This window comes from Acipenser ruthenus, chromosome 33 (assembly GCF_902713425.1).
Source record: "Acipenser ruthenus chromosome 33, fAciRut3.2 maternal haplotype, whole genome shotgun sequence".
Lineage (NCBI taxonomy): Eukaryota > Metazoa > Chordata > Actinopteri > Acipenseriformes > Acipenseridae > Acipenser > Acipenser ruthenus.
In genome coordinates, this window is record NC_081221.1 from 2,616,412 (window position 1) to 2,639,196 (window position 22,785).

The 22,785-nt window shown below is 40.1% G+C and overlaps 1 protein-coding gene across 1 annotated transcript; it reads right to left on the reverse strand.

Moving 5' to 3' along the window:
* Nucleotides 1–481: 481 nt before the first annotated feature.
* stk17al (serine/threonine kinase 17a like) lies at nt 482–22,454 on the reverse strand. Its single transcript, XM_034055791.3, has 7 exons — nt 21,856–22,454; nt 14,640–14,852; nt 6,688–6,832; nt 5,670–5,796; nt 5,309–5,357; nt 4,516–4,695; nt 482–3,089 (listed from the first exon to the last, which is right to left on the reverse strand). Exons 1-7 carry the CDS (start codon nt 21,951–21,953, stop codon nt 2,840–2,842), a joined length of 1,062 nt encoding a protein of 353 aa, XP_033911682.1. The 5' UTR covers nt 21,954–22,454; the 3' UTR covers nt 482–2,839.
* Between the last annotated feature and the right edge of the window lie 331 nt (nt 22,455–22,785).

Genomic DNA, 22,785 nt, shown 5'->3' on the forward strand with positions numbered 1-22,785 from the left:
AGTAGCTGTTGAACCGGAACAAAGGAAATTCATATTAAAAGGAAGAATCCAGAAATTTGCCAAAGCTCCCTTGTTTGGAAGCTGCTTGAGCAGGATAGCGCCAAGCAGAAATGATCTGTGTTCAGGTGTAGTATTAAGGATCAAGGTATTTCACATTTAGTATACATGAAACTTGTTGGGGATATTTTTCAGCTATTGACAGTATTAGAATTTGGGATATAATAACGTACCTGGGAGGGGTCTGTCCATATGTCAGACATGCATGTTGACACACAGACACACACACATACACAGTGAATGTCACTTTGGTCTCAAGAGGTCTTCCCTGAGGATCACAAAACATTATCCTTTTAACAAGACTGAATATTAGAATCATAGCCCTTGATGGTTTGTAAAGGGAAATACATTCAGTTTGTTTCTTTTAATATGTGTGCTGTTAGCCGAGACGCAAATGCTACAAAAGAAAGTGGAAGACACGGAATGAAAATAAAAATATTTTATTAATTTTTTTTTTTTTTTTTTTTTATACAATTATGAAAACAAATGTACCAACGCACAAGAACCACAATGAAGGTAAATCAAGGAGAAAACTGTGCTTACTATTCACTTTAAATGGCAACAAATCGCTGTTTATAATGTTTGGGATGTGAGCTACACTTTTGCACAGACACGCATTCCTAGTGCAGATCATGATTTTTACTTTATTTCTAAATACACATTTAAAAAAAAAAAATCAAAATGTACTGTACCAAATGCACAGTCACTCCGTTTAGACAAAAATAGGACTATTCAAATCAGGCCCGTCTGCTTCAATGGTTTCCTTTGTCGTGTCTTGCTGTTTGGATTTAAATGAGACTGTGATTCAACCTCTTGGGTTTCTAAAACGTACAACCACAGTAGCACATAAGGGCTCCAGTTGCAGCGCAGTTTAAACCGTTTCAGGCTTATCTTGATTAGTCTGAGCAAGTGGAAACTATTCCATAAGTGTATCTTACAGTAAAACATGGACTGGCTTAAACTGCTGTGCAGTGGGAGTCTTATCCGTTTCCCCTGCCACATGTGTTAACACGCACAAGTACAAAGTACATGTATTATTCAGCAAGACTACTGAAGATAAGGAATGTTAGGGCACTAGGAATATGTCTGTAGCACTGTGGGTTTGCACTTCAAAACACACTCAGTATATGGTACCTTCAGTAAGTATCAATTACTAGATTTCACATGGCTGCTGGTTTCACATATTTCGCAGGTATATATAAGGCAACAAACCAAAGCTCATAGCCAGTTTGTTACACCCACACGTAGCTCAGCATCCGTTTTGATTTGTTATCTTACCTCATGCCCCTCCTTTTGGCTTTTTTTTTTTTTTTTAATAAATCCAACACACAGTATAGAGAGCTAAAAACAGAAGAAGCATCATCAAATGGAAACAATACAAGTCCTAAAATAAAAAAATAAAAATTTAACAGGGTTTTGTTTTTTGACGAAATACAAAAGAAAATTGAACCCGTGTTATCTAGAACCGGACTGTAATTTCTTTAAGTTTCTGAGAAACCTCATTCTCCTGTACCCATTTTTTTTTTTTTTTTTAAACAAATCTAACCGGGATGCAGATTTATTTTTTTACACATCATTCCTCAAAAAAAACCACAAAGAGGACAGGCACTAAAATACAATCCTTGCCACTAAAGTGATTAAACTGAAACATTGAAATGGTCACATTGAAATAAATCAAAAATGATAAAATATGTTCCAATACATACTGTGCAATGTTACTTGAATGGCGCATCTCTAGAAATTCTAGAATCATCTGTGCCTGGCACAGTGTGGGATGTTCTAGAAAAAATGCAGACATACTACAGGAGAAATAAATGCTACAGTTTTATACAATTATGTGCCCCACCGATAAACAGACACTATCTAAAACAACTGTAATGTGAATATGCAGAACTGCATTTATGATGACACACATAACCCTCAACCTTTCAAACAATGTGGTTGTTTATAGTAAAAAGTGCATAACCATCAAAGTTGAGACAAAACGCAGGAATATTTCTCTTTTCAAAGGTGGAACCAGGCTTAAAGTTATCGTCAGCCTACCCTCTACATCAGTTGTAGCACAGAAATGCTTGGGTTCACCTAGAAATGTCAGTATTTCAATATCTGAAATCGCCCCATCTTGCATATGGAATCTGTGTTCAGTCTAAAAACCACAGAATTATGAAGGCGTATCTCCCAACAATTTGATGACATGTTAGCCTACCCCCGCCCGTCCCACTCCCCACCTAAACCCAGCACCGTACAGCTCCCAGTGATAACCGCCAGCCCCCTACTCTTAAAAAAGGTGCTTAACTTTGAACTTTTTTCATTTCTCTTTCTGGAAGTGACAGTTTCAAAAAGAAGACTGAAGGCCAATAATGAAATCACAAAGAAAAGTTTGTGCGAGCTGTTTGTGAGATCAGGCAGTTCAACAGAGACTGAAACAAACCAGCCTCTTCCACTTATTGTGGGTTGTGCTTATCTGGATCTATTGCTGTCCCAAGATCCATTCTGCTGAAACTTCAATAAATGGGAACGACCCATAAAAACCCAGGAAGATGCATGTGGTAACAAGAAAGGTCTAGTTTTTTAGGAAAACACAGAAACAGCTGCTTTCCCAAGTCCAACTCAAATTCCAGTCCTGTTTTGCTGGGCACCATCAGAACTCTCGGAACACAAGACGGTGTCCCACATTTGCTCCCGGGTCCAACCTCACCTGACCTTATGGAAAGGCTACTTGTCCAGAGAAGCTTGACGCTCACTCTTATTTACATTTTGTCTTTTTTGACTGCTGAAAAGATCAGCAGACCAGTTCTTGCTGGATCTCCGGTAAGGACTCTTCGAATTTGAAGGTCTTGCGGAAGACCTGCAGGTCACTCTGGGAGGTGCAGATGGTGTAGGAGGCCTGCAGGACCAGCTCCTCAGCTGAATCAGGGCTCTCTGGCTCCGATTCAGACTGCCTGGCCTCTGTCTCTGACAGGGCCTCCAGGATAGTGGGGTGCTGGCACAGCCAAGGGTGTTTCAGGCAGTCTTCAGCTGTAGCCCTCTTTCTGTGATCACAGGGGGAGAGGAGCATATATTAGGTTTGGACAAACGTTACTGTATTATGGATTTATTTTTCACAATGCTGTAACTTGTGAGTGGTATAAAAGAATGAATGCTTTGCCAGATTCATGTTTGACATTCATGGAGCTGTTCTAGACTGTTGTGGCGTTCTTTAACAGTTTAATAGTATACCGTACTTCATTTAAGCCATCAATTTGAGTTAAAGCTTGTGAATAGTGCCCATGGCAATACACGTTTAAGGATAAAACCACATTGAAAATGCCACTTCTAGTAATGGGTTTTCATTTCCGAATGTTCTCATCTGGACTCTAAAATGTCATATCAGTAGGAGGTGGGAAAAAATAGAAATAGTAAATCAGCATTTTTAACTACTGAGATTTTGTGGTCAACTTCCCATCCCTTTTAGAGAAAGCTCTTTCAATTTGTGTTTAGCGTTTTCTTTCTGCAGGATCCAAAAGGTTGTTGCCAAGCCTCTGAAGTTAACAGAGGCTTGAGGACGGGGGCCAGGAACCAGTTAAGCAGAAAATTGCTTGACTGCAAAACTATTTTCATAGTTCAGTTTTAGGAAAATCTGATGCAAAGCATCTTATCCCACTGTCAAGTAACCACATGCAAAACAGCACTCTTTCAAAAACCAAGCTGTAAAACAAAATCGCACAGATGTGCACCATCCATGCAAGCTTACTGTACAAAACCCATCCCATTTTCAAAGTGCATAGACAATATGGTATGCCTTGACTTTGCATTCTACCGCCCCCTGCAATAAAAATGGACAACTTCCAGGTCATGCTGGCTAGTTTCCACCTCAGAAGATTGATACCCCAACAACAAGAAAGACTTGTGATCATGCATCACTGCATAAACAGATACAAACATCCTTTGGTTGCTCATAAGCACAACCATTTAACAGACCATAACATTTTATACAGTCACTTATTAAAATAAATACTCCACAGTAAATAAAACACACTTCATTACCCCCTGATCAACCGTTCCTGGAGTAATACATGACAGCGCACCGTCATTGGTCTAACCTCATTTTGTGCTTCAACAAGCGGCATGATTGAGTGATAGCATTTACAGGTCAACCCCAGAGCCAAGGTTTTCCTTTCTCAATACTTACGTAACATTTTCTGCAAGCTGGCAACCTTGAATCAAGGTTCTTTAGACAAAGAGGTGTGAGGCTTTTATTGCTTTACTGTCTAATTTCCCAGTGAAAAACCTTAAAAGATACCAAGACTTATCTACGTTCCAGATCCAATTCTAAAGTTTCCACACGTCCATCATAAAAGACGTATCGTCTGAAACCTGAACACAGGTTCTGAAACAATTCAGGTGATTTCACTCTAGTTCCAAATGGACAAGTTGTGGTCTGGCAATGCCTGTAGTTTTATTGAGGTCCGGGTATACCTGGGGTTTTTGATGAGCAGAGATTTGATGAAGTCCACAGCCAGGTCGGAGACGCCCTCGAACACATCCTGGGAGTAGTTGACGTTCACCTGGGAGATGTTGAGAAAGGTTTGCTGCTTGTCGTCGCCCAGGAATGGAGATTCTCCCGTCAACATGACATACGTCAACACACCGATACTCCTGAAAGAGATGCCCACATTTAAATTACAATTAAACAACCACAATAAAATACCACTATGATAAGACCATTAAACCACTGAGCTCCTCTACTGGGTGTATCTGGGACTAGAATAAACTAATCTTTCACCTTAAGGGCCTTGGCTGAAGTCCATCACATGCTGGATTGAATCAAATTTAGGACTTGCAGATACTTGGCACAATTAGCAGTCACTAAAGGAGATTCTTACAAATAGATTAAAGTCTTTCAGGTCAGACCTAAGGTGAAGCAGTGTTGTGTGGAAGCTTATCTTGACATTTCTTATGCATTCGCTGCCAAAACAGCAATGGAAGACCAATAAATCAGATCTATAACTCTGAACACTTATTCTGATCTGCAAGAAAGAAAATGAAGTAGACCAGCTTTTTAAATATAAACAATTTCCCAAAGAGCTTATCTTTCAGTTCATTCTAATTTATTTTACAAGTTTAAGATCGCAGCAGAACAAACAGGACAAGTAGTAACCGATTCCTCTGCACTTCTCTGTTATCCATTTATTTTCTTAAGGTGCAATAGTCCAAGAACTCCATTGTGCAGGAAAAAGGGGATTTGAATTTCAAACGAAACCGTACTCACCACATGTCTGTCGCTATACGAATTGGCTCGTAGTTTAAGATTTCTGGAGCTGAAAAAAGAAAACATTCCATGTTAAGTATTAAGAAAGCTTACAAGGGGGGGTTGAATATCTCAGTGACTGAAGCAGTAGGCTGCAGTTTGAAAGGCAGGAGGATTCAATGACCTCAAGGCTTAGAGGACTGCAGCGTGACAAGCAGCAAACTGAAGTCCGTCCCCCCTCCCCCCCTCCCTCAGTAAATGACATACCACCACAGGAATTCAGATTTGAGACTGAAGCCTATAAAAATCAAATTATTTTTATATAGCGCCTTTCACAGCAAAGCATTTGAGATCAGATTCCGAGGGGCTATCTTTTCCTCACCTACATATTCAGGCGTGCCCAAGATCTCTCGGACCTCTCTCACATTGTCCATCCTCCTGGACAGGCCAAAGTCCACAATCCTGATGTCCCCCAGAGGCCGGACGCTGGTCAGAAGGATGTTCTGAGGCTGTAATTAGGAGAAAAACATTCAAAAAAAGCTCTATTCGTGGCCAGAATCGTGGCTGGAACACATCATGAGTATAGGAATTGCATTTTAGAATTCGCTAGCCACAGTGGTTAGCATCATTATAAAGCGACATTTAAAAATTAAGTGCAGTACACTATGTTAAATAAAATCAGGCAAATTTTTTTCAACTATTGCAGCTTAACTGCAAGCTGTATTTAGGGAATATTTTTATGCCTTCATGCAGCTGACTTTTTAATTTTTGACAGTTTCAGCACACTAACTTAATTAATAAACCAACAACCTTCAGCAGATAAAGCCTGATCTACTATTTTGCCAGTGTCAGGATCTGACATCGGCAATCACGGTTAGAAACTCAAGCCTGGCTCATCCCTTCAGCCGATTAGCAGTTTCCTTCTGATCAAGAATCAAAGTTCTTAATTAAGTCAGCTTGCCCAAGTCTAGCTACATCACTGTAGCTGCAGCTCTGAGTTGAATGGAATGGCTGGCAGTGTCACAGTGTCCCACAATTAGATATAAGAGCACAAAGCTAGACTCTGGTGCTCTTAGTAGTGCTAGCTATCTCTGGTGTTTCCAAAAGCTGAAACGAGTCACCTGTGTCTCAAAAGCCCAATCTCCCATTCGAATATCTTAGTTAGGAAACAATTCTAGACAGGTTATTATTGGCTTTTACTTTGACATGATTAAATCGGAACATGTTAAATTATGGATTAATCACAAATCTCACAAGTGTCGTACGATAACTGTTTTACATTAAAATGCAGCTGGAAAAAACCCAGTGATGAGATTGAAACCCCCCCCCCCATTTAGTTGCCCCATGCAGAATTTGATTGTCTCGCCACCATTCCCACAATCCTCCAGGGCAATGCTGACCTTGAGATCGAGGTGAACCACGTTACTGCGATGCAGGAAGGCCACGCCGTGCAGAATCTGCCTGACCAATCGGATCACGTCTTTCTCTGTGAAGGCCTCATCATTGTCTGCCACACACTGGTTGAAGATCTCACCTCCAGCAGCACTGTTGAAAGAGAGAGAGAGAGACACACACAACTCATTAGTATTCATAGGCGCAAATCTAGGTAAAGTACCTTGCTCAAGGGTACAGCAGCAGTGTCCCCCACCTGGGTCAAGAGTCCAAAGCCCTAACCACTACTCCACACTGCTGCCCAGTCCTCCTCTCATTCTACACCATTCTACCCCAAAGCCTCAGCCACTGCCTAACACCTGACAGCCTGGAATGAGCAAGATTTCCAGGGACTTTGTTCTTGATTACACTGGATCAGACAACTGCTGGGAGACAGATCAGTGCCAGCAAAATAAGATCAATATTTGCCGTCCGCATCCGTTTGATAAGATAGTGGGATCTGGATTTGTTTTGTTCATCACCAGCAACCAACACAGACCATGACCTAAAGGACAACCCCAGCGGTTTCAAGCCATTTCTCTCTCCGAAAACTGTTTTAGTCTCTTCGAAGGAACCTTTTTTTTTGTAGCGAACAGTGCTCTCAGCTGTGAAAACATGCATCGTTTATTTATATCTGCGTTATCACAGGAGAGAACAATCGTCTTAGCCCTCTGTGGGAATTTAGACTGCTGTATTAACCTCAGAAACCAAAACATGTCTGGCAGACCGGTTACACCCAGTCTCTAATACCACTACTTCCTTGCATTCCAAGTGCCGTAACCCAGGGCAACAGGATACGCAAAACAGGCTTCTGTTCCTGTCGGTACGTAAGGCAGGCAGTGCAATAACAAACTAAAAAACAGGGGAGGAGGCCCCCAAATATTGTATAATTTATAAAGGAGGTGAAGCATTGAAAAGATGGAAGATATGAATGTTTGGTTCTACTTGGTACGCAATTGAAAACCTAAACAATGTCCTTAGGCACTTGTCCTGCTGTAACCTTGTGCAGACTTGCGCAGTTACAATATCTGGCCAGCAGAGGCAAGTCAAACCAGCACTACCGAAATTCCAGTCAAATGGAAGGGGATTGTGTGATTGGTGAAGTTGTCTGAAGTTTTACAGGTCAAACCAGAACCATCTATGTATTTGTACAATTATAGTGTGTAGTGGATAATTTGGGCTTTTATTATGGTACTAAGCCTTTACTGTATTGGGAAAACATTTAACACCGTAATGCCTACTTCATGTAAAAAGAAAAAGAGCACTTTTTATTTCTAGTTCATCCATTACGGCATATTTTCAAAAAAAGTCATGCACTGAAATCCCTGCTCTCTATGTATATGGGGTCCCTCAGAATTTTAAATCTCAAGATCAATGCTGTATCAGAGATCGCTGATAAGCGCAAGAGTCAAAAGACATGAGCTTAGAGCTTAATGCCATGCTTCCAAATTAGGTTTTTAAGCAGGATGTTTATTCAGGATTAGTGCAGCACCGACTTTAAGACATACCTATTCTTACTGACGTCGACACTGACCCAACACAGATTACACATTAGCAAGGAGATTACGTTTGCGCTCCCCGTCAGTCGTGTTTTGAAAGCTTCCCTAGGATAGTCCTTAGTTGACTGGCATTTTTCAAACTTTTATCAACAAGACTGTTAAATTATTTACGTCAATCAAATATCTCCTTCAGTCCCTGCGTGCACAATTGTACCATGTTAAAGTTTCCTATCTATGTGTCTTTTATAATGCATAACTGATTTTTTTTTCAAACTTTTGCCCATGTTTTTTTTTGTGTTATTTCCAAAAATTGGCTCATTAAAAAATCTAAAAGTTTACGTGCATACGATTGTTATTCCACATACAAAGCAAAAGTCAAGTACAAGATGTTCTGGAATGTGAAGAACCCAAGAATGTTTTCTTAGGTTAAAAAAACAAAACAAAAAACAACAGAAGAATCAAAGGATGGATTTAGTCACCAAATATACGATGGCTGAACAACTTGTACACACAGCTGAACAAATCTTATTTAAAAACAAAATAAATTCTTCCATGTAAAAATAACTAAAAGCATGCCTAAACCTCAAGAATGTCTTCAGTCATGCAAGTTCAGCCAAGCCTCTAGAATTTCACAGAGATGAATTTCAAAAAACAGTGAACATGTCATGGAGCCAACGTGCACAGAGTAATGCAATTTAAAACTGGACACACTTTGAGCGACGAGCTATCATTTCAGAATATCACCGTGCATCGCGCTCTGCACTTTCAATCTCGACTCGCGTTAACGAAAGGTCAGGTCAACCAGCTGTAACTCAAGTACATTCTAGCTCTTGGTGGGAAAGAGGAATTCAGATCGTCACCTCCATTGCTGCAGTAAAAGATCACCGCAAAACAAAATGTGGGATTTTACAACCATTTCAAATTCCAATTCTAGAGCGGTAGAGTTTCCCCTACTATGCCACATAAACTACTTCCCACGGTGCCCAGCATTCCCCAATGATGAGAAAAATCGGTGCTTCAGACAGAAAGGCAGCGAGAGACTTGGCTTTAAGAATTCTACAGTCAACTGCAAACATTTACAGTAGACTGCAGCCGATCCAATGGGAACATAGCAGTCAGACGCAAAGAAAAAGCCTTTTTTTTCCTGCTTGTACAAAGAGATGTCATTATAAAAGCCATGTTTTTAGAAAAAGCTGAAAACACATGCTTTTGAAATGAGTTGCACACTGAGCTATATGTTAAACTGTGCCTTGTCTTATGAGTTATACAGGATTTGTCTCCAAGGGATGCCAAAGTATAATAAATGTGAATCATGCGATGGCATTTCTGGGCAGTAAAAGTTTGTGGTAAGGCTGCAACATTCTGTAAAGTCTAGAAACATGAGTTTATCTTCCAGGACTCTGCAATTCCACATGCCAAGACAACTGTCACTGCATAGCCTTGCTTTGAGTAACAGCGATTGCCTGTCTTTTTGCTTCCTGTTAAATGATATTCTTCTGTTCAGTGCATTGTTATCCGACACAAACCGCAAACATTAAACATCCTATACTGTAAATCTCAACTTGAGGACCAGGGTCCAATCTCATTTGGCTCTTTGTGGGTAAAATAAACTTAAGGGGCACCAGCCTGGTTCCATAACAGACTATAAAAGCATTACCAGCAATATATTTAAAACAGACAGAGGCTAGACATGAACCAGCTAACTCATAGTCCCCATGTGACAGAGAATAGTGGAGAAATTGACCACATGCATGAAATCTATACCAATTGACAGAAGTGGCTGAAACAGAAAGTAGTTTGTAATGCTGACCCCTGCAAGCCTGAGTTGGCTAGTTGTTGTGTATCATAATTTATTTGTGCATTCCTGCATTGTAGTGTCTTACAGTCACTGTGCACCAAATATTATGAATTGTCATAACAGGTTAGCCAGCTGTACTGAAATAACTGGAATGAATATTGAAGTAGTCAAGGCAGTTGTCTCCTCTCTGTGTGCTATGCTGAATGGGACAGGAGGAGTCTGTGGGCTCCCAGTGTTCCTGCCCCTCATTAAGCTCGGAATGTGTTTTGTTTTTCTTGGTTTGTCCTTACCCGCTAATCAGCGTTTGGAGTGCGACATCAAATACGTCTGCCACCACAACGATGAAAACATTGGAAAGGACAGGTCAGCGACAGGGCTGAGCTACAAGCAGCTTCTATTAAAAGGAGTACCTTTATAAGGCCGACACAGGTGAATCCTTTTGGGGGATTAAGTTATTATTAAGATTATTAAGTTTTTGTTTTATTTTCTGTTTTTGTCTCCTGTGCTGTTATTGTTTGGTTAAAGATGACAGCATACAGATGTCTGAACTATGAAAGAATGTTGTAAACCAGCACAAAGGAATAGTTAAGTGTATAACCGAACACAGCTATGTGGTAATACAGTTTTAAAAGACCAGTATGTTTGGCATTTGTGCAATGCTAGAAACAATATAAACACCCAGGTTTTAATTTCAACTTACCATAACGGGGGAAACAAATTTAATAAAACAAATATGCAACACATGTTAACATTCAACATGTGTTATCGCAAAAGGAACCTATTATACACATTCCAAATAGGAGATTAGCAGATATTGCCTTTATATAAATACTATTTTCATTGCAAACAAGATTAACTTAATGGATGAAAATTGATCTTCAGCGCTCCAGTCAAAATCTGTTGGCTCTGTATTAAGCCGCATAGTACATTTCTATCTGTAAAAACAGTACAATATAAACATTGTAAACGCTCTTCTGAAATAAAAACAACTGTTCCTTAAACCAGTGGAAGTTTACAGCTTTAACTCAAGTCTTTTTTTTTTTTTTTTTTTTTTTTAAGTCAATAAATTCTTTCATCAAAACACGTAAAAAGGATGTGGTGCTCTTGTCTCTGCGCTTCACAGAAGCAGGCCTGGTTATATTATTTGCTCTTTCAGTTGAACCCAAACCAGCGGAAATGGAATTTTTTTTTTTTTTTTTGCTCATTCTACTTTTACAACAAGCCCACGCACTACCGCTCAACCCAACACAGACGTGCGTTTGATGCAAAACCACACGGCATAGGGTGGCCTTCTCGCATGCAAGTGTAAACTTGAGGGAATGGTATTTAAAAGCCTGCAGGGATGTGCAATTAATCAAATTTGTAAAGCAAGCTGGATAACCGACAATATAAAAAGGAGGATAAAAAGCTTGACTGATAAAACAGACGTTTAACTGGCAGCTTTGATAGTTTGACTGCAAGGCCAGTTGAGAACAGGTAGAGAGAGGAATGAATGCTACAAACAGTCTATTCCATCCCTAGCATTTGCAATAAGAATTGCAGTTTAAAATGCATGCAACTAATTCATTATTTGTACAAAACATATTACAAAACAATTTTGGAGGTTAACTGCAGATGTTCAGTGATGTGCAGAAATGTTTTAAATCCTTCCCCAGTATACTTGTATGGCTAGCTGCTTCTTAAGGCTTTGTTGGCAAAACTATGCATTCAGTTTTTTCCCCAGAAAAGTTCTGAGGCTGGAGGAAGCTATACAAGAATACAGAAGTTTTGTTTGCAAAACGCTCCTTAAGTTGAAAAGACCGCTTTTATGCACAGCATGCTTTGGTAGCTAAGCGTCTAGACTCCAATTACCAAAGTAAAGGCAGCACTGTGTTCATACCAGCTGAAACAGCTGCAGTTAATAAGGTACAGCTATCTTTGTTCAGGCAGGGCAATATTTGCATTTCATTTAGCTAAGATTGAACCACAACTGCCTACAAGCTTAGCTTCCTGGTAAAAAGCTTTAAAAAGGTTTGAAACTGGTCTTAAAGTTCATAGAGCAAAATAAATCTAGTATATATCCCCTTGTCACTTATTTCTTTTTTGTGTGAACATGGGTTGAAGTTGCCCTGCCAAAACATCTATGCATTATAAAATGGATGTCTAGATACAGGGCTGGAAATAAGACTCCCATTGCATAGCAGTTTGATCCACTCCTAGTTTTACTACGTTTAATAGGACACACTTGAGCTTGTTACCTATACGCCGTGGCTAATCAAGCTTGTAGCAAAGCTTGGAATGGGTGAAACTGCTGTGCAGCAGGAATCTTATTTCTATGTCTGTAGATAAACTTATAACATGCTACGATTATGCACACAGTGACCACAGCCATCATTTTATAGGTTTCACATGTATAATCAAGTAGTTAACGACAGGTAGGACCTCGGTGGAGGTGTATATCAGTTTAACTTGGAACAATGAACTGGTTACGAATGCCCAGAGTTGCCATCCCTGATCTAGGTCTTTCACAGTGATGGCAACAGATATTAGATAAGATTTACTGGGATTGTGGCGTACTTTAATGACGTATGCATTGTTGAAAGAACGTGAATGAAAGCCAACACAAATGCAGCATACACCATGGCCTGGCACGTCAACACACAGTACTGCTATACAGCTCTGTTCCAAAATCTGGGATCAATAAAGCGTGCCAAAATAGATGGATGGTTTTTCACACATACTGGCACCTTTCTTTGGAAGTGCGTCACAAAGTCATGTTGTTGCATGCGCATTTGGCTTGCCTGCAGCAACAGCTGCGCAGAATTTTGATAATGGTTCTACAGCAGGGAAATATGAAACTTGAGGTCCCTGCTTTGATAAGAACAAAGCCCAAGTGACAGAGTCTTCATAATGCGAGATTTGTTTACCAAGGCAGCTTGGTTCCGTCTTTCTCAACACCATCGCTCCAATTATCACGACAGCATGAAGCACAGGATCCTGTTTTTGGTCACAGTCCTTGCACTGAGGGTTACTGTTAAGCCAGGTAAGTAGATCAATCACAAACTGTTGGTTTCCCCACCTATCACATGGTTCCAACAGACACTAATTTTCACAGGCTTGGCCGGCATGAGGATTTGCGCAAAGGGAATTGCACAGTTTGAGCTGGAGTTCAATTCTGCCACACCTGCCACACCGAATTTACAATTTTCCGTAAACCGACAGCAGTAAAAATGTCAGGGCACCGGATTGAAAATTCGCTTCCAAAATTGCAATTGATTGGTACTCAATTGTAAAGGTGAGAGAAGGACAGCTTTTCTTATTCTGAAATTAACACAATGAATGGATTTATTTAATACCTGCCGACAAATGAAAGCAAATTACATGTATCAGCACAGCTCTAGTTATACAGGTTTTAATATTAATGGACCAAGACTACTACAGATCAATATGGATGGACAATATATGCGTTTGAGAAGTACTGTTAATGCCATTAATTATTATATATGAATGAACATTTAAGTAGTTAAACTTGTATAATGTAAAAAGAGGTTGATGAAAGTGGAGAGAGAGAGGAGACAAAAAAACAGAAAAATAGGCCAAGATAGCAGACTCATTTTCATACCAGTAATTCAACCTCAAAACCACATAAATTCATTATGACTGATTCATGTTTCTTTATACTGTAGATAACAACTTTTTGCAGATCAGTCTTTTTTTAATGACTTTTTTAAAAACGGGTTAGTAAGTAATTATCATAAGCAGTTAATCAGATGGAGATTTCCTTATTAGGTAATGGAAAAAAGTTACAGCAGATAGTCATTTTGATGACGCTGTAGCAAGCGGAACAGAGACATGTTTTAGCACGGCTGGTGTCTGCGGCTTGCTTTGCTCAGGAAGTCAGCGTACTCATGCTAGATGAAATCCTTTATTTCTCAGAAACACACCCGGAGTGTCGTGCTGAACACTTCCTGCGAGTCTGTGCATGCTATTGCAAACCTCAACTTAAAATTTTTTTTTATTTATATATTATTTCTCAGTGGATATCATAATTTGATGCCAGGGTTTCCAGACAGAGAATGCACGCTTAAATGTGGCATCCTTAATGCATTTCAAAACCCCCATTTGCTTATAAAAAACTAATTTTAAATGGCACTAGCAAACAGGATTAGTTTACTGTTCCAGTACAGTTACGGGTTCGATAGAGCTGCACGAAACAATTATTAGATCATCCATGGAATCTAAGAAAAGCAGCAATCATCCCAAATCCAAGAGCTGTTTCTTCATTTGCAATCCACACCAACAACCCCCAACACTGGAGAGCTCATCCGAATAACAGAAAGACCATTTTGTGCAGCACTAGAGCTCAGCGTATTTTATAGGAGGCTGTGTGGTCCAGTGGTTAAAGAAATGGGCTTGTAACCAGGAGGTCCCTGGTTCAAATCCCACCTCAGCCACTGACTCATTGTGTGACCCTGAGCAAGTCACTTAACCTCCTTGTGCTCCGTCTTTCGGGTAAGACGTAGTTGTAAGTGACTCTGCAGCTGATGAATAGTTCACACACCCTAGTCTCTGTAAGTCGCCTTGGATAAAGGCGTCTGCTAAATAAACAAATAATTGTTTTGCTGACAGTGGCATATATACTTACTATTCCAGGACCAGTATGATCTCAGAAGTCGTCTCGTAGACTTCGTGCAGGGCGACCACGTAAGGGTTGGATTTTGCCATTTCCAGGATGGCTATCTCATTGATGATGTCCATTCGGCAGTCCTCGCCCTTTCGTCGTTTCCGTAAGAATTTAGCCGCATGCTCGTTGCCCGTTGCCTTTTCGACACACTTCTTTACAACAGCAAACTTCCCCCTATAAACAACAAACATGAATAGATAGGCTTAGTTCACCGTGTTCGGTTCAACCACAATAATAATAAAATACAAAACACCTAGATCAAATTCTGCAGGTGATTAAAGCAAACAAGGCACAACTTGTTAAGAGTTTGTGTTTATTAGGGAACAGTGTGATGCAATGACACCAGGAATGCACCACAGCTTGATAGGGTTTGTAAATGAGGATTTATGGTAAACTGGTAATGAAATCCCACTGAAGCAAGTGGATTTATACAGAATTTAACATGCTTTTGCTGCAGCTTACACTATTGAAACAACGTGTTCTTATTCGTTTTCCACTTACTCCATCTGAATTAATGGGAGCACCTTCTAAGAAGTATACAGCCATATTTTCACAGCATTTACTCCACTCTAATTAGCTCCTGTTTTTTGAAAGCGGTAAAAAAAAAAAAAAAAAGTTACATTTACCAGACAACGAATTAATGTAATCCGAGCTCTCTTAAGCACTCTGTGTTTTGTGTCTTGTTTTGTAACAGTAACATGATTTTCTCTCCTTTAACAGCAAACACACACGATTTCCTAACCTAAACAGCACAAGTACAGTCTAGTATGTGACCACAACACTGACCCAGTTTCTATGCTCAAGGATGTCAAACAGACATTCTAACTCATTAGCACAAAGGCACGAAAGACTTAAACATTAAATATGTTCTGAAACTAGGACTGTAGGTGGGACTAAAGTTCCTAGAAAGAAATACTGTATGGGGGAGCCAGGGTGAGACAAATCACTTTGTGTGCTGATGGTCATTTGGCCACTAGTTTTCAAAACCTGGTGGTCAAGTGAACTTTTATGGTGGCCAACATTTTCAAACATGAGGAGACATGTATATGTTGCACACACGTAGCTTTTGCATGCTTTGTTTTCATGCAGTGGGTGTTTTTTTTTGTTTTTTTTTTAATTATCTTTACATTGTGTGAGGAACTATATATAAATCGATGTGCCAGGGAACCAACCATAAAATTCTCGGGAACTATATACATAAAATTCCAGGGGATTCTGTACATTAAATGCCAGGGAACAATATACATTAAATGCCAGGAAATACAAGTATATTAATCAAATGCCAGGGAAGATAACTACATAAAAAAATCCAGGGAAGTGAACACATGTCTTTATTTTTCAGTTACTGGCTAAAATACTATTAGTCCTCCCCCTCATCTTCAGTTACAGACTCATTTTCATGGAGTTGTCCAGATGTGGATTCTGAGAGTTAAGCAGAACGCCTTTATTACAGAACCGAAGTTCTGTTGTCTATCCTGTAAATACTTAGGTCAGCAACATGGCCACTTTATGGTAAAAGGTCATATTAAAATTGAAGGTCAATTTTGGCCACCGGGCAGTCTGATTTGAACCACTCTGGGGGGTGTGCTATCCAGAATACTATAAGCTCTGACTAGTACAGGGTGGTTGTGGTGGGATAGTATTGTAGAAAAAAAAAAATAGAGATCATTCAGATTGGACTTTCCCCTTTTTAAAGAAAGATTGTCTTTCGTATCACATGGGCAGCTGAAAGCAAAATTAGTTTCAAAAGAAAAAATAGTAATCAACAATTCAAAATGTCATTCTTTTTAGCGTTACGTTTGTTTTTTATTTTCCTTTACTTTGAAGCAATGTAATTCTAGCCTATTGCAATAGCTGGGTCTCATAATTACTGTATAGTTAGGAGTCATTTACTGTTCCAAAATGGTATTTATGTATTTTTGAGAGTGTTTGTTTTTACAGATAACCCACAGCAACCAAAATCAGTTGGTCAACGTTCACTAGCTTGTTGAAGAGTGGAATGATAGAAAAGGAGGGAGAGATATACTGCCTTAAATTTGATTAGACACCCACAGAACTGGTTACTAAGATCTCAAACATTCATGCAAATAGACCTCCCTGGCAAACAGCACTACAAACAAACCCTTATCCCTGACTGGTACCGTTTAAAAAAAAAAAACCCAGATATTAAACTATAAACATTGTGTTTTTCAAATCCTAGCCCAGTCAAATTCCCCTTAGGCTAACCAGTGCCATCTACTACTACCTGCCCTGAACCCAAGGGAGGGTGAGACTAAAGCTGGCATCCAGAGCCAAGACAACCAAATACTTTGTATCACTTTGTACGCCAGGAGCCAGATTTGATAAGACATCCTCTCCAGTCTGCCTCATAACATTTGCTTTGCAAATAAAGCAGGTGACAAAACAGACTGCTTGTTGTCACTGATGAAGGTGCATGGGTGAGACTGAAAAAAGAAATGCAGTGGAAACTAGCTATTTAATTGTGCATATTCATTTTAAGCAAACGTAAAAATTGGACTTGGTGTAGAGTGAGAGTCAGCAAAAACTGGCAAACAAGGGAGAGCCCATGCTTGTGCCGACTCGCTCTTTGCAAATCACACTGGTGGCTTCTATTGTGGCACATCCAGTCAGAAAACCAGTGAACTGCTTTCTGGGGGAACCACTGAAAGGTCCTGTCCCAGCAGGTTACCAGTGACTGCCCATTTCCCATTCTTGTAGCAAGTAAAATAGACAAATCCAATTGAGGACAGCTCCTCTTGAAGATCTTTGTCAATGCCTCACCCCAAGTGTCATTAACACAATAGGTACCTTCAGCCTGCAGGGTAACGTCAGTGTCTAATTTAGACCACCCAACCTTGCTTCAATCCACACTCCCCACTCCGTTCCATTTAAATCCAGACAAATTCCTGTTTCTTCATTAGGTCAACAAGTCGTGGTGGTATCACTCGTGGTACCCCCCCCCCCCCCCCCCCCTTCTTTAATAAATATGACCAGGTATCATATAACTAGGTGCTAGGATGTACAGTATGTGCACCAATTATTCCTTTGCCGACCGAGGACGGGAGCTTCCAGGGGGTGGTGCTCAATTGGCAGAGCGCTGCCCGGGGGGAGGGAGGGTTAGGTCAGCCAGGCTGTCCTCAGCTAGCTCACCGTGCACCAGCGACCCCTGTAGTCTGGCCGGGCACCTGCGGGCTTGCCTGTAAGCTGCCCAAGAGCTGCGTTGTCCTCCGACGCTGTAGCTCTTGGGTGGCTGCATGTGTTCGTCTTCACCCTCCCGAGTCAGCGCAGGGGTGGTAGCGGTGAGCTGAGCCTAAAAATAATTGGCCATTCCAAATTGGGAGAAAATAATTGGCAAAGACTAAAATAAAAAATATATATATATATATATATATATATATATATATATATATATATATATATATATATATATATATATAAAAGCAGCAACCATTAAGAGAAGTAGTGGCCAAACCAACACTTGCTTTTTTCAACATCTAAGGTTTGTTTTGAAGGGTTGCCACAACAAGTCCCAATTGTTCACATATGATCACGGCTGACTGATTATTTGTTAAAAAGTTGTCATGGGTCACTCCCTACTGCTGTCACAAATAATCCGAGGGAGCTGGACGCTGGAGGTGGAGGTGGTGGGGAGGCTGCATTCTTTCTTCAGCCCCCTTGTGAGAAAGGACGCTTATATTTACAGTATAGCTTGGAGCCAGTAACAGTAACTAGCAACAAAAACACAACTCCATGAGAAAATGTCCTAAAGCAAAGAAGCACCTATTGGAAAATCATTAAGTTTCGACAGACGTCCACATCGCTGCGTGAAAATTCAACCGCAAAACAGAGGTCTAAAATTACTGCGCTTCCTCCTTTGCATTAGGAGAGCTTTGCCAGGTCAAACTATAAGCTTATATAAATAAAATGCGGAACGTTTACATCCTTCACCCAGGCACATAATGTCTTGCAGATGGAACAGGACAAGTTCAAGTTCATTTCAAGACGCACTGCACTGTAAATACAAAATGAATGAGAGAGGCACGTACTGTTCTTGCGGGAAAGGAAATTACAAGGCGAAGCAACATTGTCCCCCCTGCTGGGCTTGCAAAGTGGTACAAGCTGGTGTTTATAGCTAAATTCCACCTTACATAAAACATCACCATGCTGTGTGCAAACGTAGCTAGTATATAACACGATGGGGCAAATTCACCAAGCATTGGTTTTTTCATGCAAATTAATTTGTAATGTTGCAAATCAAGCTAAAATTAACAAACTAGTGCCAGAGCCACTAAGCTGTACAATACTGATGGCATTGACATTACATGTTCCTGGTGCAATAGAGAGTTACGAAATCACTTGAACTGACCAGCGCTGAAATAAAGGATAGGGAAGAACTGTGCACCAAAGAACAATGATTTTTGTCATGTGTGATAGGGTAGAAGATAGGGCGCAATCGTGGTTAATAAACTTTGTACACTATACAAGTACTGAAGTTTCAAGAAACCCGCCACCATTATGTGACAGCCAAAGACACCCAGCAAGAGTATAGCCCGAACTTTAAATTTCACTTTGAGCTTTGGTGCACTTCTAATTTCCCTCAACAGGAGGCCGTCTGATAGAACAATTAGCGTGAAAGTGCAGAGTGCTCTGAGCCAACTGCACTGCAAACAAACACAGCCACCTGCCAAGACAGAAAGACAAAACAACGAGCATCTCTGCTACACTTAGAAGGGTGCTTTCTTGATTCTATGCCGAAAATCCAGAATTACTGAAAAATTTTTTTTAAAAAAAGGCTAAACTACTACACATGGTATGAGGGTGTAAAAGGGATCATTTCTCACATAGTCTACTGAACTGTATAATCTATGCATTATTTAAAGTATATTTTGGAATATCTTCTCTTTGTGCGAGTCCAAGTTGTAACAAAAAGCACACATTAATTCAGTCTGGTGCAATGCAGCAACCTTTTTAAACAAGGAGTAACAGACTCATTGTGAAAGATGGCATGGTTGTCCACATCCATATTACATACTTGTGTGGATACTGCATACAATTAGCCTGAGAAGAATTCTTCAGACCAGTGATGCGGTGGGGTGAATTGTGGTGGTTAACAGCAATAGACTGGTTGCATGCACAGGATGTAACAATGCCCCATGCATGTAAAACTGAGAAATACGTTTTCCTGTTGTCTGCTTCAGTGTCTAGTAGAGGCTGTCTCAGGATGAGTGATTCATTTCTAGAGACCATACTTCATACTGAAACACCACTTCCCGGCTTGGCTAGTTCCAGTTGTTCATTTTTAAACATCACACAAACTGCGGTGTTGAGGTATTGGTTTTACCTGCTGAATCTGCATCACAGACAGAACTGAACAAACGTACCATTAAGACATTGCATGTAGACCAGGGGTGCCCAATCCTGGTCCTGGAGGGCCGATGCCCTCCTGGTTTTTGTTCAAAGTGTACATTAAATTGATTAATTGGACCAATTAAGCTTCTAATAAGGGCTTGATTGGTCCAATTAAGTAATTTAGGGCACAGTTGCAACAAAAGCCAGGAGGGACATCGGCCCTCCAGGACCAGGATTGGGCACTCCTGATGTAGACCTATAAGAAACGAAGGGGTTCACAGCTACTGTAGAATGTTTTAAAGCATTTGCAATGCTTTTGGGGCAGATGCTACAATACACACACACTAAAAGCTTTTGATAACATATGGTAGCAACAGTCATACATGAAGGACCATTTGGTGCTAATTAAGGAGCATGCCCTTGGTGGCTGTGAACATTCTTCAGCTTTTCTTAACATTCTTTTAGATTCCTAGAGGAATGTCAGTGTAATGTTCTTGTAGGTCAAAGGGCCACTACCAAACGTCTAGCTGACGGGTATGAATCATAATGAGGCTGCTACCTGGGGTTTGAGTGAGACTTGAGGGATGAAAGGAAGGAGCGAGGGAGGGAAAGAGGGTACATTCCTCTAGATACAGGTGCCAATCATGCAAGATTCACTACACAAACATCTCAAGAAAATCAGCCCATTGTGTTCAATGGGGAGAATACTCTACAGTGCAAGACAGTGGATGAAGGTAAAGATAGACTCCAGATAATCCTCTCCTACTAATCTCTGCAATCCTCTCTCCTGCCATCAGATGGGCAATGTTCATTCAGTTAGTAAGATTTACGATGTGGTTCTAGGAGGAACCAGAGGACACGCCTCTAACTCAGGGAGAGAGACCCGAGGAATGGATTTGGTTGTGTGCTAGGGTCACATTGGAAAATCCGATAAATTGCAGTAGTTTCGTTTCTACTTTGAAAATCTATTTGGATGCTTTATACATAGTTGTCAAGTCAGAACAAAAAAATGAGTTTCCTGATCCTAAAATCTAGTGGTTTAATTTTTTTTTTCTCAAAATATTAGCTAACAAGTCGTTAACATTCCTTCCCTTATTACTAATACGTTTTATCTTCAGATATCATGTACGGTACTGCACAGTGACAAATGTTAGGTTAATTCCTTCCTAAACCACCTACACATTCTATTGTGAAAAGCACTGAGTGTGCCTACAGTCATCATCAAGCAAGAATGATAAAGTGTGCCAACTAACGGCAGCTATAGGCGTTCTCAGTACCGCATCAGTTTCATACCAGGTGCACAAATGCTATCGCTGCCTGTACACAGAAGCAAGCAAGCGTGCAAGTCTCGGCAACTACCTTGAAGCAGGTGAACTGCGGTCGTTGTAGCAGACTGTGAAAATTAACAATTCCAATCCTTTGGCCCTTTACAGAGACTCAACAACAAGCAAGTGCAACAAATGAGCACAGATACTGCAAAACACCTCAGCAACGAACTGTCAAGAAAGCCGAATACAAAACATGCAGGGAACTCGACCAATTACACTAATTATTAAACAACCGCGTTTATAGTTGATATACACATACTGTAAAATAATTCGGTCCCCTAGTCATGCAAACGTTATCTAGCCTTAATAAAATTGTACATGTCTTTTTCTATAATCTGGACTAGATACACGTATTTAGAAAATGTAATAACCAGGGCAGCAAACACATTGCCTCCTCAATGAGATTATTGACTTTACTCGCGTGCAAAAAAAAAAAAAAGTGAATTCTCCGCAAACTAAAGCTGGTATAAATATGAAATTAAAAATGATCACAAACTTACCTTCCCAGCTCTTTGCCAACCAAATCGTAGTTGTTTTTGAAAGGGTCCGTTCGTATTCGCGTTTGGATTTCTGACACCATTCCGTTTCGGTTCATCATTTGCACTTCTTTTAGGATTCAAGCAAATCTAAAAAAAATATCTGCGGGCGAGTGTGTGTGTGTGTGTCAGTTCTGTGTAGCACACAGAAGTAAACACGCTTCTGAAACCTTAAAATAAAATACAAAAGCACGAACACAAAAAAAAAAATCTGTTACTTAATTGAGTAAAATGTATGCCTTAATCCGTTTTCCACACTATGTATTTTTTTTAAAGAAAACAATACCAGCCGTTTAATTAATTTGTATCCTTTTTCTTTTAAGCATTTAGCAGAGCTTGATATAACTTTTTAAAATATAAACGCGGCTATTTCATAACAAAAATAAAAATAAATAAATAAAAATATATATATAGTATGAGTTAAATTGACAGGGTTATGATAAACGCGCCGCAGAAGTGTCTTTATTTTGGTCACTAGAGTAGAGTTACAATCTATACAACTCTGTGTTAGTCTAAACACATCCAGACATTCTAAAACACAAAGCAACCTGTGAAGCCAGCCTTCTGTCATGACGTCTCATTCCAAAGAGCCAATCGCAACGCAGAACAAACATATGGCAGGCCAAGGGGCGGGGTCGACAGTGTGTAGTCGGTGAAACTCGAAGTTGGTTAAAGTCGACCTTGTGTGCTTTTAATTTCGGAGACAAATAGAATAACACGCTTCACGCCAGTGTTTTTACACAAATTACAGTATAGCCAGAATGCTGTCCTCTGTGTTGTTTTAAATCCTAAATAATTAAACTGGTTTTTTAGGTCAAATATAAGTGATTCGAACCAGTAGTCTAGCAGCCTTTTGGGGTTTCCGCCAGTACAAATTCTACTGCCTGTACGAAA